Here is a 14,506-nt window from a genome sequence, read left to right as displayed (position 1 = left end):
ATTGTGGAATCATATGGTAGTTCTATTTTTAATTTTTTTTTGAGGAACCTTCTACTGTTTTCCACAGTGGCTGCATCAATTTACACTCCCACCAACAGTGCGTAAGGGTTCCCCTTTCTCCGCAACCTCGCCAGCATTTGTTATTTAAATTATTTTTATTTTGAAAATATATTGTGGTTTCCAAAACAACTAAAACTACAGCCCACAAAGGTGAATGAGTAGCTGCATTTCTTCTCATTTTTGAAGTCCCATCTTTACCAGATAATATATTACTCTCCTTAGCAAACGAAAACATTTTCTCTGTCAGTTTTCGATTTAAATGATCATTCTACGTCATCAGTGTCTACGTGTATTCACGGTAAGTGTTCCTACCCAGATCGAAAACAAGCTCTTTAGATCTAAATGGTTGAAGTAATAGTTGTGCCAGTTGATCTGCGTTTCTTACGCATCCTGGTGAAATCCCAAGGTGTGTTTAAGGAAAAAGCGTCATGAGTAGCAGGAAGGGAAGGTGCAGGATTGCTGCCGGCTCCCAGCCCAGGAGAAAGCAGGTGAGTCTGGGGCTGAGCTCTCATCGTGGACGGGCCACCGTCTCCCCCGTAATCTCCGTCCTCATTCCTGGGCCTGGAGGAGGTCGTCCACGCTCCCCAGTTGTGCAGATTAGCCTTGGTTTGTTTCGAGGACCAGCAAAGCAGATGCGGCTGGTTCATCTCAAATCCAGGAGAAAGATGGCCGAGTCTTCTGAGAGTTGACCTAACACGGGTTGTCGTCTCCCTGATCAGGCCTGACTCCGATTGGGGTCTGTGGCCTCAGCTGTGTCCGCAGGAGACCACCCACCTTGTAGCACGTGGTGCCTCTCGGCGCCGTTGCCCGTGGCCTCCTTTCCACGCGGACGAACCTGTGGCTTGTCTGGTCTTGTCTCGGCAGTGGCTACATGTCCAGCCAGACGAAGAAGGTGGTCAGCGGCGTCCTCTTCGGCACGGGCCTGTGGGTGGCCCTCATCTTCACCATGCGCTACTCTCTGAAGGTGCTGCTGTCCTACCACGGCTGGATGTTCGCCCAGCACGGCAAGATAAGCCGCGCCACCAAAGTCTGGATGGTAATGATGCGAACTCGCCCCAGGGCACAGCTGGGGTGGGCGTTTCTAACCCGCTCTCTCCAGGTATGCCTGACACCTGCGAAGCCGCAGCTCTGTCACAGCCTGATGTGTTCGGAGATAAGTGTGCACTCGTGACGCCTTCATCACTGCCAAGGCCACAGATTTATCCACTCTCCAGAAGTTTCCTCGGGCCCCGCTTAGGCCTCTTGCCTTTGGCCGTAAGAGCATTTAACGTGAGATCTGCCCTCTTAGCAAATTCGGAGGAGCCCAGCACAGGAGTGTTGGTTCCAGGCCCGATGCCTTAGGGTAGGTCTCCAGGACGTACTTATTTCTTGGAACCGAAACCTTGTCCCTTTTAACCATCCCGCAGCCCCGTGTCCCCAGCCCCCGGCAGCCCCCATCCCTCCTTGCTGCTTCCATGGTTCCACGGACCTGTGAGACCACGCAGGATGTGTCCTTCTGTGCCTGGCCCATCCGTCAGCTCCACATCTGGTGTGGGAGGCTTTTCCTTCTGAAAGGAAGGTCCTCGCTGGGCCTTTACCCCAGGGTGACTTTTTTTTTTTAATTAATTTTTGTTGGGGTATAGTTGATTTACAGTGTTGTGTTAGTTTCAGGTGTACAGCACAGTGAGTCAGTTACACATATACGTATGTCCATTATACATATATCCATCCTTTTGTAGACTCTTTCCCGTATTGGTCATCACAGAGTGTTGACTAGAGTTCCCTGTGCTCTACAGTCCCCTTGGTGACTTGAGCGTTGCCCTGTACGTGCCAGAGAGCTCTGATTCAGCGTGCCTCCTTGTTTGGGCCAGACGCTCTTTTTCTCTAACGGTCTTAGTGGGTTCTGAACATCTGGTATTAATGTCTGCTGGGTTTCTCATTCATGTCACCCATCAAATAAAAGTACCATCCGTCCGCTTCTTTGTAGCTTTTCTAACCTTAGCCGACCAGTTGACCGGGACTCGCTGACTCACCCTTAGCTTCTAGTACCTTCCATCAGCTCACCTCAGCCCTTAGTCCGCCTGTCACTTACCGGCCACGTGCATGGAGGTTTGTCCCGTGATGGGTTCATCGGTGGCTGAATGCTATCCCCTGGGGCTCCTCGTGAAAGGAGCAGGCACCCTTGTGCCCAAGCCCACCGTACACCCTGGGCTCCACTCTTCCCGAACCGACTTCCTGCTGTTGCTTGGATGTAAGATTTCTGATTTCCAGAGAAGTAGAATTCAACTCCCAGGAGAGATTCTGAGATGGTTTCCACACTTTACAGAGCAAGGTAAACGACCTTCCCCAGGGTGGCCTTCATGGCTGGTGTCCAGGTGAGTCCCACCTGCTCTTCGACATCAAGAATCACCCCCCTGTCCACACTCGCACTGTGAACCCTAGAAGTTCCTTTGAAGTCTGGTCTGCATGAGATGACCAGTCATCACAGCAATTTAGATCATTCCAGACTAGAGCAGGCAAGTATGTGCCGCCACCAGGCTTGATACTGACCGAAGGGGCTGCACTTGGCTCCAGGCCCCGGGAGCCAATCCCGAAACCGAGGGCCTTGCAGAAGTAGGTGGGTGGAACTTACCCGCCGTGCAGAAGTGCAGTCAGACCCAGTGTCAGGGTGCCCGGGGGACAGCACCGCCTGGACAGGGCAGGACGTCTCAGGCATCTGTCAGACCTAGGGTTTTGTTCACCCTGGGTCTTATTTGGGGTTACTTGTTTGCTGAGGCCTGCAAGTGTAGGGGCAGAAAATGGACTAGAGGAAATGAACCAGCACAGAAAATCAGTCCGCGGTCGGCAAGTTGTATATCCTGGAGAACTGGTTTCGGATCTCTGACAGAGCTCGTCTTTGAGAATGTACCTTTTTTTTTTTTTTTTAAAGGGTATGGTCAAGATCTTTTCAGGCCGCAAACCTATGTTGTACAGCTTCCAGACATCTCTGCCACGCCTGCCGGTCCCAGCCGTCCAAGATACCGTCAACAGGGTAGGTGCGGCTTCACGCGTCCCCAGAACGCCCGCTCTGAAACGTTAAGGTCTGTGACTCGATGGGACTTCCCTGGCGGTCCAGTGGTTAGGCCTCTGTGCTCCGAATGCAGGGGGCACGGGCTGGATCCCTGGTTGGGGAACTAAGATCCCGCGTGCCCCACGGCATAGCTGGAAAAGAAAAAAAAATCTCATGGCAAACCCAGGGCCCAGCAGCAGTTTTGTGTCCCGTAAGTTTGCTTATGCACGTGGTAGATGCGGTTGAGTGCTGTGAACTGCTGCCTGCCTGCTCTTAACTGCAAGGGCCAGAGCAGATCGACATGGGGACCCCGAAAATTCTGAACTGGAGGCCTGGCCTTGACCTGGTGGCGTGACCTTCTCCGTCCCTATCATTCTGGGTCCTTTCCCGTCCTGGTGTCCTGAACACACCAGCCTTTGGTCCTACCCTTGGCTCTCAGGGCCTCCCCACCCATCTCATTGGCACCTGTGAAGGTGCTTAGGTGAGAGTAGAGCTCTTATTAAGGACCAGATGACGGAGAAAAAAATACACATCGAAAGTTCCTTGTCGATCAAACCTCGATCTTGTCAGTCTAGCATCCACTTTGATGATTTTTGTGGTGATTCAAGATCTGGGAGCTTGTATGCCAGTAAAGGACAAAAAAGTTTACTTGTTGAGTTATCACTGACCTGAAACATCCTTTAGTATTGGAGTTAGCTACCTTGTGTGAAGACCTGCCTTTGTCTAAGGCACGAGGAAGGAAACCATCTGTTTTAACTAGGCTTATGTTTTTTCCATCAACCCCAGTACCTGGAATCTGTGAAGCCTCTTATGAAGGAAGGAGACTTTACACGGATGACAGCTCTGGCACAAGATTTTGCTGTCAATCTCGGGCCGAGATTGCAGTGGTATTTGAAGCTAAAGTCCTGGTGGGCTACCAATTATGTGAGTATACATACACGCTATTTTTCTTGGTGGAATTTTCTGTAGGAGCATATAATCTGTTCCATGAGCCAGCTAGCTTCCCTGCGCATGGCGGGCGGGAGGAGACATTGGCTGATGAAATGAGGCCGGGGTGGGGAAGGGGGGGGATGAGGTTTTGAGGAATGGCTAGCTTGGAGGAGAAGGTGTGACCCAGACACACCCGGTGGGTGGGGCTGCAAGTGGGCGGTGGCTGGAGAAAACCCGCCAGAGGCCACGGTGGGTGGGGCAGGTCGCCTTCAAGTTTGATCCTGCGCTGGTTACATGGGCGCGTTGAGTTTGTAAACATTTTCACACGTACGCTGAGGTTCTTAGATGCGCACTGTTCTGTATGTGTACTTTACAAAGTGAGGGAATCGTGATCCTTGGGTCCTGGAGGTTGTGGATGTGGTTGGGACGAGGTTGCTGGCCTTCTAGGGGACATCGGGAGGACAGCACACATGGACCCTGTGTGGCTCTGAAAGGGAACCGAGCACGGCTGAGTCAGTGGCTGCCTTGGGGAGCCTTGGCGGCAGAAGGCGAGAAGCAGTCTGTGGGGCGGTTTGGGGTGTTGTTGATGGTCAAGAAATGTTAGCAGTCCGACATTTATCCCTTCTTTTCCGTTTGGTCTTTTTTTTTTTTTTTTAAACCCTGTATAAAATGAAGATGATCTACCTTCTAGCTATGTCTTGACTCAAATAAAACCGCTTTCCAGTTCCTTCCCACTGTTCTGCATTCCATCTAGTTAGGGCTGTCTTGGCCCCCAAGAGAGGGAGAAATGATGTCAAACATACATGACAAAGCACGAAATGCACCCTCCCCGAGCCCCCCACACCCCGCCTCCGCCCTGGGCAGCCCGGTTAAGCCTGTCGGTTGGTCTCTCCTGTGTGCACCTGACAGGTGAGTGACTGGTGGGAGGAGTACATCTACCTCCGAGGACGAGGGCCACTGATGGTGAACAGCAATTACTACGCGATGGTGAGTCCCGAGCGGTGTCTGATGGAGACGATGCACCAGGGTGGCCTCTTCCCGGCCCTGTGGGCTGCCTGGGGACGCTGTGGGTTTCCCCGTGCTCCTCTGGCCCTGCCGTCCCCGTCCGAGGCCTCACGCCCCTAGCAGGGAGCCCAGGACCTGCTTTGCACACTGGAGAGCCCCGTGGATGTCCTTTTGGAATTGCCAGGTAGCTCAAGGCAGCCACCAATCTGCTGCAGAGAAATTTGGATCGCACAGGTCCTCTCGTGGCGACTGACTTTCCTCGTGGCAGCGAACCTCTCCCTCTTTTCCTTCCCTCTGTTTTCCTGATGGAGCCTGCGTGGCGGTGAACGATCACATCCCTGCCCACCCCGAAAAGCTCAGGGTCTGTGGGGCGGCTGAGAGTTTGTCCACACGCTGAGCTTTGTTCTTCTGGGCCCTGGGACGCCAGGGGTGCTGCGCTGAGTGTCGTTTTCACATCTCCTCGGTCTTTCTTGCCTTTTGAGACATAGGTGGTCTGCAGAGCACACCCTGTTATTTTGTTAGAAGCACCTCATTGGGGTCTAATAAGTGGCCTTAAATAACTGGTGAATCTGTCTTTCCCTTTCTTTCTGCTCTTTGCTTCCTTTGAGTTTTTCCACCTTCTTCTGTCTGTTTGCTTTTTCTGTTTTTCTCCTTTAAAATTTCTACTGTTTAAAAAAAATTTTTTTTCCATTGGAAACAATCGCAAACTTAGAGAAAAATTGTTGGTGTGGCCCAGAAGACCACTGTTTGAGAGTGAGCTGTCCACCTGGTGCCCTTTCGTTCCTGAAGACTTTGGTGTCTACTTCCCACGTAATCAGGGGCAGCCCTGCACATAGGTTCTCTCAAAATACAGTTGAGACAAGCATCCCTTGGACTTGAAAAATGTAGACACTTAGAAATGTGTCCCCAGATTTAGAAAGTTGCAAGCACTGCTCTATATAAAAGGTTGTTTTAACCTTTGGTTCCTTCTCATTCGGAAAACTTCCTAATTATCTCATTGCTCCTTTTTTCTGCTTTCCTTTTGATGCATTCTGTGAGGATAATTGGGGTGAAGCGCTGTTATCTTTTTTTTTTTTTAGGCTTGAGTTATATTTATTTACAATTCACTTTTAAAATATACTGTTACCTTTCCTAGCCCAAGAATTATCTGGGGGCTTGAAACGTGAACACAATAAAACTGAAAAAGTGTAGAAAATGAAAACGATTTCTTTTCCAGCAGAGCAGATGTCATTAACACATGCATAGAAATATTTTAACTGTGTGTTGAAGTTCACTTGTCTTTTCCTATGCACATTCTCCCTGCTGTCGTGTGTTTTCTTGTATTAGGATTTGCTGTACATCACGCCGACGCACATTCAGGCAGCGAGAGCAGGCAACGGTATCCATGCCATCCTGCTTTACAGACGCAAACTGGACCGGGAGGAAATCAAACCGGTATGGAAACAAACTGCTTTCTAAACAATTCTTTTCGAGCAGCTTTATCAAGGTGTAACTGACGTACTGCACACGTTTGAAGCGTCCGCTTTGCTAAGTTCTGATGCACTGATGTGTATCTCTGTACTCGTGAAACCATCGCCGTAGTTGAGTTAGTGAACCGCCCCCAAGAGTTCGCTGGCGTCCCTTTCCACCGCCCCCCACCGTCGCCCTGACCTGCTTTCTGTCACTCTAGGTTAGCTTTGCATCTTCTAAAACTGGTGAATGGAATTTGACAACATGCATTTTTTTTTTTTTTTTTGGTCTAGCCTCTTTCACTCAGCATAATTACTTTGAGATTTAATTCTCCTCTGTATCCTAAATGGATATATGTTTGATGTATTTTAGTTCTGCAGTCTGTCCTACGAAGAAACCCTCACTTGCTTGTGAAGGAAATGATATAGCTGTCTAGCTACTCACGAGAAGGCATTTTTTCCTTCTTTCTCCTTTTTTAAAATTTTTATTAGAGTATAGTCGTTGTGTTAGTTTCAGGTGTACAGCAAATTGAATCAGTTATGCATATACGTATATCCACTCTTTTTTAGCTTCTTTTCCCATGTAGGCCATTACAGTGTTGAGTAGAGTTCCCTGTGCTATACAGCAGGTCCTTATTAGTTATCTATTTATATATAGTAGTGTGTATATGTCAATCCCAATCTCCCAATTTATCCCTCCCCCCCGCCGGCATTTTTTTTTTCTTAAATACCCCTTTGGTTTAAGTGTCAGTTTATAAATGACCCATTAGGGTGTGTTATTTGGGAATAAGAAGCAGGATGGTGTACATTGGCCTGGTTCTGCAGACTCCAGGGCAGCACGGTGTCCCAGGGAGCCACCATTCTTTATAGTGTTTGGAAAAGATGAAGTCCAGCCACGCTCTGTGCACAGAAAAGAAATCCAGCCTTTAAATGTGTGGACTGGGTCTGCTCCTCGGATTTTTGTTTGAAACATGCTTCTATTACAGATTTTTCTTTTGGGATCTACAGTTCCGCTCTGCTCCGCCCAGTGGGAGCGAATGTTTAATACTTCTCGGATCCCAGGAGAGGAAACAGGTGCGTGACCTGCTCGGGGTTCCTTTGGGAATCAGAACGTTCCATCCTTATGCTCAGGAGTTGTTGGAGGAGACCACACTGATGAGCGCTGACCTTCTAAGATTTCAGAGATTTCAGGCTCGTCAGCCTTCCTTCTGTTGAATTTCCTTTGTCTTTCTGAGGCCTGGACAGTTGACCGATTTTCAGACCTCAGTTTCTCTTTGGTTGAAGGCTGTCTTACGGTGGAGTTTTTTCTAGGTTGGGTTAGGAATATTCCTGTTTCTTCATCTGGATCTTTCAGGGGCGTTTTGCCCTGGCCCCCACGCAGGGCTTATGGTGGAAAGCGCCCTGCATCGTGCTCAGGGAAACCAGATTTGTGGTTCAGCAGCTCACTTCCGGCAGCCTGACCTGGGACACCTGACCCGCCTCCTTTCCCACTGCCCAGCATAGGGGGGCCACATCTGTCCCAGCCGGGACACCCTCAAGAATGTAAGGGAGAGACAGTGGCGCCCCCCGGGTCCATCCCAGGCCCGCCAGGGCTCAGGCTTAGCGAGGGTTGCGTCCTTCGCTCCAGGGGACACGTCCGGCGAGCGGCCGAGCAGAGCTTAGCACTCAGGCCTGTCTGATCCCAGAGCTCTCGATCGGGCGCTCTCCCAAGTCCTCTGCGGACCTTCGGGAAGTGGACGCGTGAGCTGGGCGGAGCGATGCGGGCAGAAGAATTGGTGCTGTCACGGGCGGTTTCCTCCCCTCCCCTAAGCGGGTGCCTCCGGATTCTGTCTCCCCCACCCCCTCCCCAGACACCCTCCAGCACCTCAGGGACAGCAGGCACATCGTCGTGTTCCACAAAGGCCGCTACTTCAAGGTCTGGCTCTACCACGACGGCCGGCTGTTGAAGCCCCGCGAGATCGAGCAGCAGATGCAGAGGATCCTGGATGACCCGTCGGAGCCCCAGGCTGGCGAGGCGAAGCTGGCGGCCCTCACGGCGGGAGACAGGTGTGCAGCCCCTCTGTGATGCCGTTGTGTCTGGGGGCCATCGGGGGCGGGTGCCCCGAGTGCTCTCCTCACCCAGGGTCCCATCTGGCGGGGAGGTGTGTCCACTACTGCGGTGCTTGGCTTCGCTCTGTCCCCTGGGAGCGGGCTCTGCCCCCACCCTCAGGTCCCCTTGGGCATCTCTGTGGGACAGGCAGGCGTGCATGTGCACGGGTCCCAGGGCACGTGACACGAGGAAGGAGGTAGGCGTCTTCCCCGGGCTGCGGCGTATTTAATCTAGAAACAGACGTGTTTAACCAGGGCCTCTGTGTTAGGGTTAACTTCCTGCCTCGTCTGAAGCTCGAGGACCTGGCTTGTGCAGCCTCGGCTCTGATACCTTTGGGGCTGGATAAGTCTGTTTTAGGTGGCGGAGGGGAGCCCTGTCCTGTGCACCGTAGGGCGCTAAGCAGCATCCTTGGCCTCTCCCACCGGATGCGAGTAGCGACCCCCAGCGTGGCAAGCAGATCTGTCTTCAGGCTTTGCCAGGGCCGCTGGGGGCAGTGTGGTCCCTGGCTGAGGATCCCTGAGGTCAGCAGTGTGGCCACCGTTAGGGCAGCACCGGGAATACGGCGGTGAGTGACCGACCTGTGGAGAAGAGGAAGATGCCCGGGTGAGGGCACACAGAGGCTGGCAGTGAGCCGTGGGGACCGACAGGCCGCAGAGGCGTCCGGGGAGCAGATGCTGGGAGCCGTGGAGTGGGCCGGGGCGCCGGAACTCCGGGTGGGATGGGTCCCATGTGCCCGGCTGTACTTGGGCTTGATTCTGTGGTGGGCTGCTGTTAAAAGGGCCGTGTTAGGCTGGCGCGACCTGAGCAGACTTGGGCGATCGTTCTGGTCCAGGGGCTCCTGGAAGCAAGATCCTTGCCGCTTGAGGACCAGAAACAGGCAGTGTGAGTAGGAAGGGAGGCTCAGTCCGAGAAGCTGGAGTGGTTGGCCATCTCTGGGGGGCAGAGACTCAGCTGGAACAGAGGAGCCGTGTGTCCTGGGGAATGAGCCCTGGGTCCCCAGTGCTGATTGAGTGTCATTGGGGCACCCAGTTGGGCAGAGGTGGGGCGGGGCGGGATGCAGGCTCAGTGAGCTCCACCCTGATGCCCCCCCCATGGGGGCATCGCCCATTTCATCTGCCTGAGCGCTGACGCTGTCGCCAGGCACTGAGGAGAGCGGTTGAGGCTGAGCCTGTGATGGGACCCGTTGTGCTTATGGCCGTTTTGGCCCCATGGGCGGCCTCAGCTGAGCACTCGGTGCACGGGGAGAAGAGGGTGGGAGACAGAGGCCAAGTGGCCCTGACGTGGAAGGGTGGGCGGGGGCCTGAGTGGGGGGGCCCAGGAGCCATTCGGGGAAGCCACGGCTGGGGTGGCTCTCAAGAAGCGGGCGTCCCGTTAGCTCTGTGTACCCCACGTAGGGCGGGACGGAAAAGGATCCCTGAATTCCGCTCCCGGGGCGCCCCTTATCACAGGGGTGTCGTGCGGTGTTTGTAGCATGGACGCGTGCACCTGGGGCAGGCTGGCCTGGGTAGGAACCCAACCTGCCATGAAGGAGCTGTGACTTCACCTCTGTGCCTCAGTTTTTTCATCTGAAAAATGGGACAGTGGTGTTGGGGCCCGTGAGCTCGTCCCAGCACCAGGGAAGTGCTCTTGGCCCTCACTGTGGCTTCCGTGGCGTGGTTCCGTGGAGGGGGGCTGGGCGCGGGGCTGGGAAGGATGTGAGGGGGGCCCTGCCTGCCTGTGGGTCCGCTGCCCTGGACGGCGGAGCTTGGGGCCAGTCTGGATTCTTGTCCTTCACTCGGCATTTATGGACGAGGTTCCATGCCTGCGACCGCCCTGGAGCAGGTACAAGGAGAAGGCGAGGCCCCTGCCCGCAAGCAAAGCAGCCCAGCCGGCAGGCAAGTGGGGGCCTGCAGATGCAGGAAGTCGCAAACGTGTAGTTTTCCTTAAACCCTTACAACACGGGAAACTGAAAACCGTTGTCGTTTCAAACATCCCACCTAAAGAGATGTCACCAAACTGCTGCAGGTTTTTTTATATGTTTCTTTTTCATTTACTTCTTTTCATTTTTGGCTGCGATGGGTCTTCGTTGCTGCGCAAGGACTTTCTCTAGTTGCGGCGAGCGGGGGCTGCTCTTCGTTGCGGTGTGCGGGCTCTAGGCGCGCGGGCTTCTGTAGTTGTGGCACGTGGGCTTCAGTAGTTGCGGCTCATGGGCTCAGTAGTTGTGGCACATGGGCCCTAGAGCGCAGGCTCAGTAGTTGTGGCGCACGGGCTTAGTTGCTCCGCGGCATGTGGGATCTTCCCGGACCAGGGCTCAAACCCGTGTCCCCTGTGCTGGCAGGTGGATTCTTAACCACTGCGCCACCAGGGAAGTCCCTGCTGCAGGTTTAATTGTATTTAATCCTCGCTACAGAGTCCCCTGGGCCAGGTGTCGCCAGGCCTATTTTGGACATGGGAAGAACAAGCAGTCTCTGGATGCAGTGGAAAAAGCCGCGTTCTTCGTGACATTGGACGAAACAGAACAAGGGTATAGGGAGGAAGACCCGGTTACGTCGATGGATAGTTACGCCAAGTCTCTGCTGCACGGCAGGTGTTTCGACAGGTATCATGCTTACCTTCTGAAACACAGTGGTTTGCCTGTGGACTTGGAAGAAATGTTACACGTGGCTGACACCCAGCCGCAAGCATGTATCTACGCTCTTAAGGAATAAGGCTAGCGTGAAAATATGACTGGTAACTCTCTTCTTTCCACCAAAACTGTTACACACACATAGCTTAAGCAGCAGCTTTGAGGTCCTTCCCCTCTCTGTGCACGACACCTCCACTTGGAATTGCTCGTGAGGAGTGGCTGTGGGTCACCTGGAACCAGGTGGGGGAAGGTGGTACCCGGGGTCTGACCTGGATGTCGGCTCTGGCTTTGCTCACCGAGCGTGTGATTGTGGTGAGGCTCTTCCACCTCCTGGAGGCTCCTTTGCCTTGTCTGTAAAGTGAGGTCCTGCCTGCCCATCAGGTTGGGGGTGAGGATTGGCTGGGGTGGGGGAGGGGTGCGGCAGGCACAGTTGGTCTTCCGTATCCGCAGGTTCAGCTAACTACAGACCGTGGACCGTTGTTTAAGAGCCTCGGTTGTGGAGCCTGCGGATACGAAGGGCCAACTGTGTGGGGCTGGAGCATCCTCAGGTTTTTGGTATCGGCAGCAGGTCCTATGACCAACCCCCCGGCAGATACCGAGGGACGACTTTGCAGCCTCCTACTTCTCCGCAGTTGCCTTGTGCATCCGTTTTTGTTACAGTGATAACGCCCTGTTCTCCTGCTGTCCGGTACCTGAATGCGTATCTCAGCGTCTTACCTGCTTTTATTGTTACCTGCAGAGACCCGTTCACCCCTGCGGGTGCCAAGTCAGCGAGCCCATCCAGAGGAAAACAAATACATCGTTTGGGTTTATTTTTGTCTTTGTAAACATGTAAGTCACATAAACATTTTTGTTTCGTGTAGGTGGTTTGATAAATCGATCACATTTGTCATCTTCAAAAACGGCAAAATGGGCATAAACGCGGAGCACTCCTGGGCCGACGCCCCCATCATCGGTCACCTTTGGGAGGTGAGTGTCTGCAGGTTTAACCTGAGTGTGGAAATTGCTGTTGGAATTTCTGAATTTTTAACTTCATAGTATCTGTCTGGTCATAATAAGTGTTTTCAGCGGGTGTTGGCACCGAATGTAAAGTTAAAACAGTAACGGAAGTCATTCCTGTCTTCATTCCCTACGGCTGAGGTTCCTTAAATGGAAACATTTAATGTCATGTCGTGATGGAGCTAAAATAGTGAGATGGCCTCAGCTCCAACGCAGTGACATCAGGGTGGAACTGAAGCTCAGTTATTTTGAAATAAAGCACCCCTTCTTTGCTGTGTTTTCTAGATTTTCCTATCTGCCGAGCGTTAGGCCAAATAAAGGCAAGGGTATTAAAAATCTTGGTTTATAAAAATGCAGCGTGCCTTTTACCACTTCACTTAATTCTTAGAATTACCAAGTTCTAAGAAAACCCACCAAATCCTTGTCATCCTGTCCCTCCACCTAATATTTTATTTTTATTCTTTTGGCTGTGCCGTGTGGCATGTGGGATCTTAGTTCCCTGACCAGGGATCGAACCCGTGCCCCCTGCAGTGGAAGCGTGGAGTCTTAACCACTGGACCACGAGGGAAGTCCCCCACCTAACATTTTGAAATACAGTGCGGGGCTTCCCTGGTGGCGCGGTGGTTGGGAGTCCGCCTGCCGATGCAGGGGGACACGGGTTCGTGCCCCGGTCTGGGAGGATCCCGCATGCCGCGGGGCGGCTGGGCCCGTGAGCCATGGCCGCTGAGCCTGCGCGTCCGAAGCCTGTGCTCTGCAGCAGGAGAGGCCACAACAGTGAGAGGCCCGCGTACCGCAAAAAAAAATAAAATAAAATAAAATAAAATAAAATAAAATACAGTGCATATTGGCCCTGCCACTTTTAAACTGTTTTAAAATTCATTTGTGTCTGAGCTGTTTGACCTGTGTCATGTTTGGCATGAAAAGCTGAGTGAAGGTTTTGTTTTCTGAATTCGCCTGTCAGGTTCTTTTGTAAGGAAATTGCTAAATTCTAGGCCTGTCAACAGTGGACTTGACAGAGAAAGACAAGTCCTATACGATATCATTTATATGTGGAATCTAAAAAATAATACACATGAATCTATATACAAAACAGAAACAGAGAATTCCCTGGCGGTCCAGTGGTTAGGACTCTGTGCTCTCACTGCTGAGGGCCCGGGTTCAGTTCCTGGTCAGGGAACCCGAACAAACTTTTTGGCCAATCCAATATATAAACAACCAACAAGGATTTACTGTATAACACAGAGAACTACATTCAATATCTTGAAATAACCTATAATCTGAAAATATATACATAAGAGGGAATCATTTTGCTGTACACCTGAAACTGACATAATATTGGAAATCAACTATACTTCAATTAAAAAAAAAAAAACAAGGGACTTCCCTGGTGGTCCAGTGGCTAAGACTCCATGCTCCCAATGCAGGGGGCCCAGATTCGATCCCTGGTCGGGGAGCTAGATACCGCATGCCGCAACTAAAGATCCCGCATGCCACAACTAAGACCCACGCAGCCTAAATAAATAAACATTAAAATAAATTGGGTGTCTTTAAAAATAAATAAATAAATACAACAACAACAAAAAACAGTGAACTCGACTCAAATTGTGTATCATCCCCTTTGACCAGACTTGAGGTGACTTTGTTGAACAGAGAAGCCCCTTTGAGAGTCACAGTGAACACAGTATTTCTGCAATCTTCATGTTGCCGCCGCCCTAATAAATGGAGTGGAACACAGTGACTCACTGTCGCTGCCCATGTGGGAGACACACGCCCGTGACCGTGACCGCAGGCCGATCGCCTCACTGTCCCGCCCAGGCCGTAGAGCCCGGGTCTTGTCCCTGAAATCAGATCGTGTAGTGCACTTGTGATGACATCCACAGGGGAGCTCCTGCTGGGTCTTTCCCACTTTACTTGACTGTCTTCCCTGTGGTTAGGGTCTCAGCAAAACCTAACCTGCCATTCCTTCAGCCAGGGGAGGTTTTCTATGTGGGAAAACCTTTAAAAAGGGGAAAAAAATGCTCCAGTCTAAGACAACAGCAGCGTGGTCCTAAGACATTTATCCATGATAAGAACAACCGGGTATCCGTAAGGCTCATCACCACCCTGGTCTTTGCTTCTGCCGACAAAGGCTTAGAGACCCTTTCAGCTGCAAATCAAGCAAAGATCAGCCCCCCTTCGGCACCACTGGACACCACAACAAGACCGTTTAAGTCTGTTGGCACAGGATAATGATCTAGGTCTGTTACACCCTGTTCCAAGGACTCTCCCAGTAATAAGTGCATAAGAGCTGTTTCTTGGTAAACGGGAAAAGACTCTGAATCCTAGGCAGTCTGGACTACGTA

The 14,506-nt window shown here is 52.0% G+C and overlaps 1 protein-coding gene across 3 annotated transcripts in view; it reads left to right on the top strand.

The window, feature by feature from the left end:
- CPT1A (carnitine palmitoyltransferase 1A) overlaps positions 1-14,506 on the top strand; it is a 63,602-nt gene that overhangs the window by 23,685 nt on the left and 25,411 nt on the right. For all 3 annotated transcript variants that reach the window (XM_060019450.1, XM_060019449.1, XM_060019451.1), the window contains exons 4-12: positions 925-1,096; positions 2,969-3,070; positions 3,875-4,012; positions 4,928-5,005; positions 6,350-6,457; positions 7,458-7,545; positions 8,322-8,517; positions 10,950-11,138; positions 12,029-12,134. In XM_060019450.1, the coding sequence (XP_059875433.1) occupies positions 925-1,096; positions 2,969-3,070; positions 3,875-4,012; positions 4,928-5,005; positions 6,350-6,457; positions 7,458-7,545; positions 8,322-8,517; positions 10,950-11,138; positions 12,029-12,134 (1,177 nt within the window). The remainder of the gene's footprint in view (positions 1-924; positions 1,097-2,968; positions 3,071-3,874; positions 4,013-4,927; positions 5,006-6,349; positions 6,458-7,457; positions 7,546-8,321; positions 8,518-10,949; positions 11,139-12,028; positions 12,135-14,506) is intronic.

This window comes from Delphinus delphis, chromosome 8, assembly GCF_949987515.2.
Source record: "Delphinus delphis chromosome 8, mDelDel1.2, whole genome shotgun sequence".
NCBI classification, from domain to species: Eukaryota; Metazoa; Chordata; class Mammalia; order Artiodactyla; family Delphinidae; genus Delphinus; species Delphinus delphis.
This window is presented reverse-complemented; position numbering and strand designations above follow the sequence as displayed.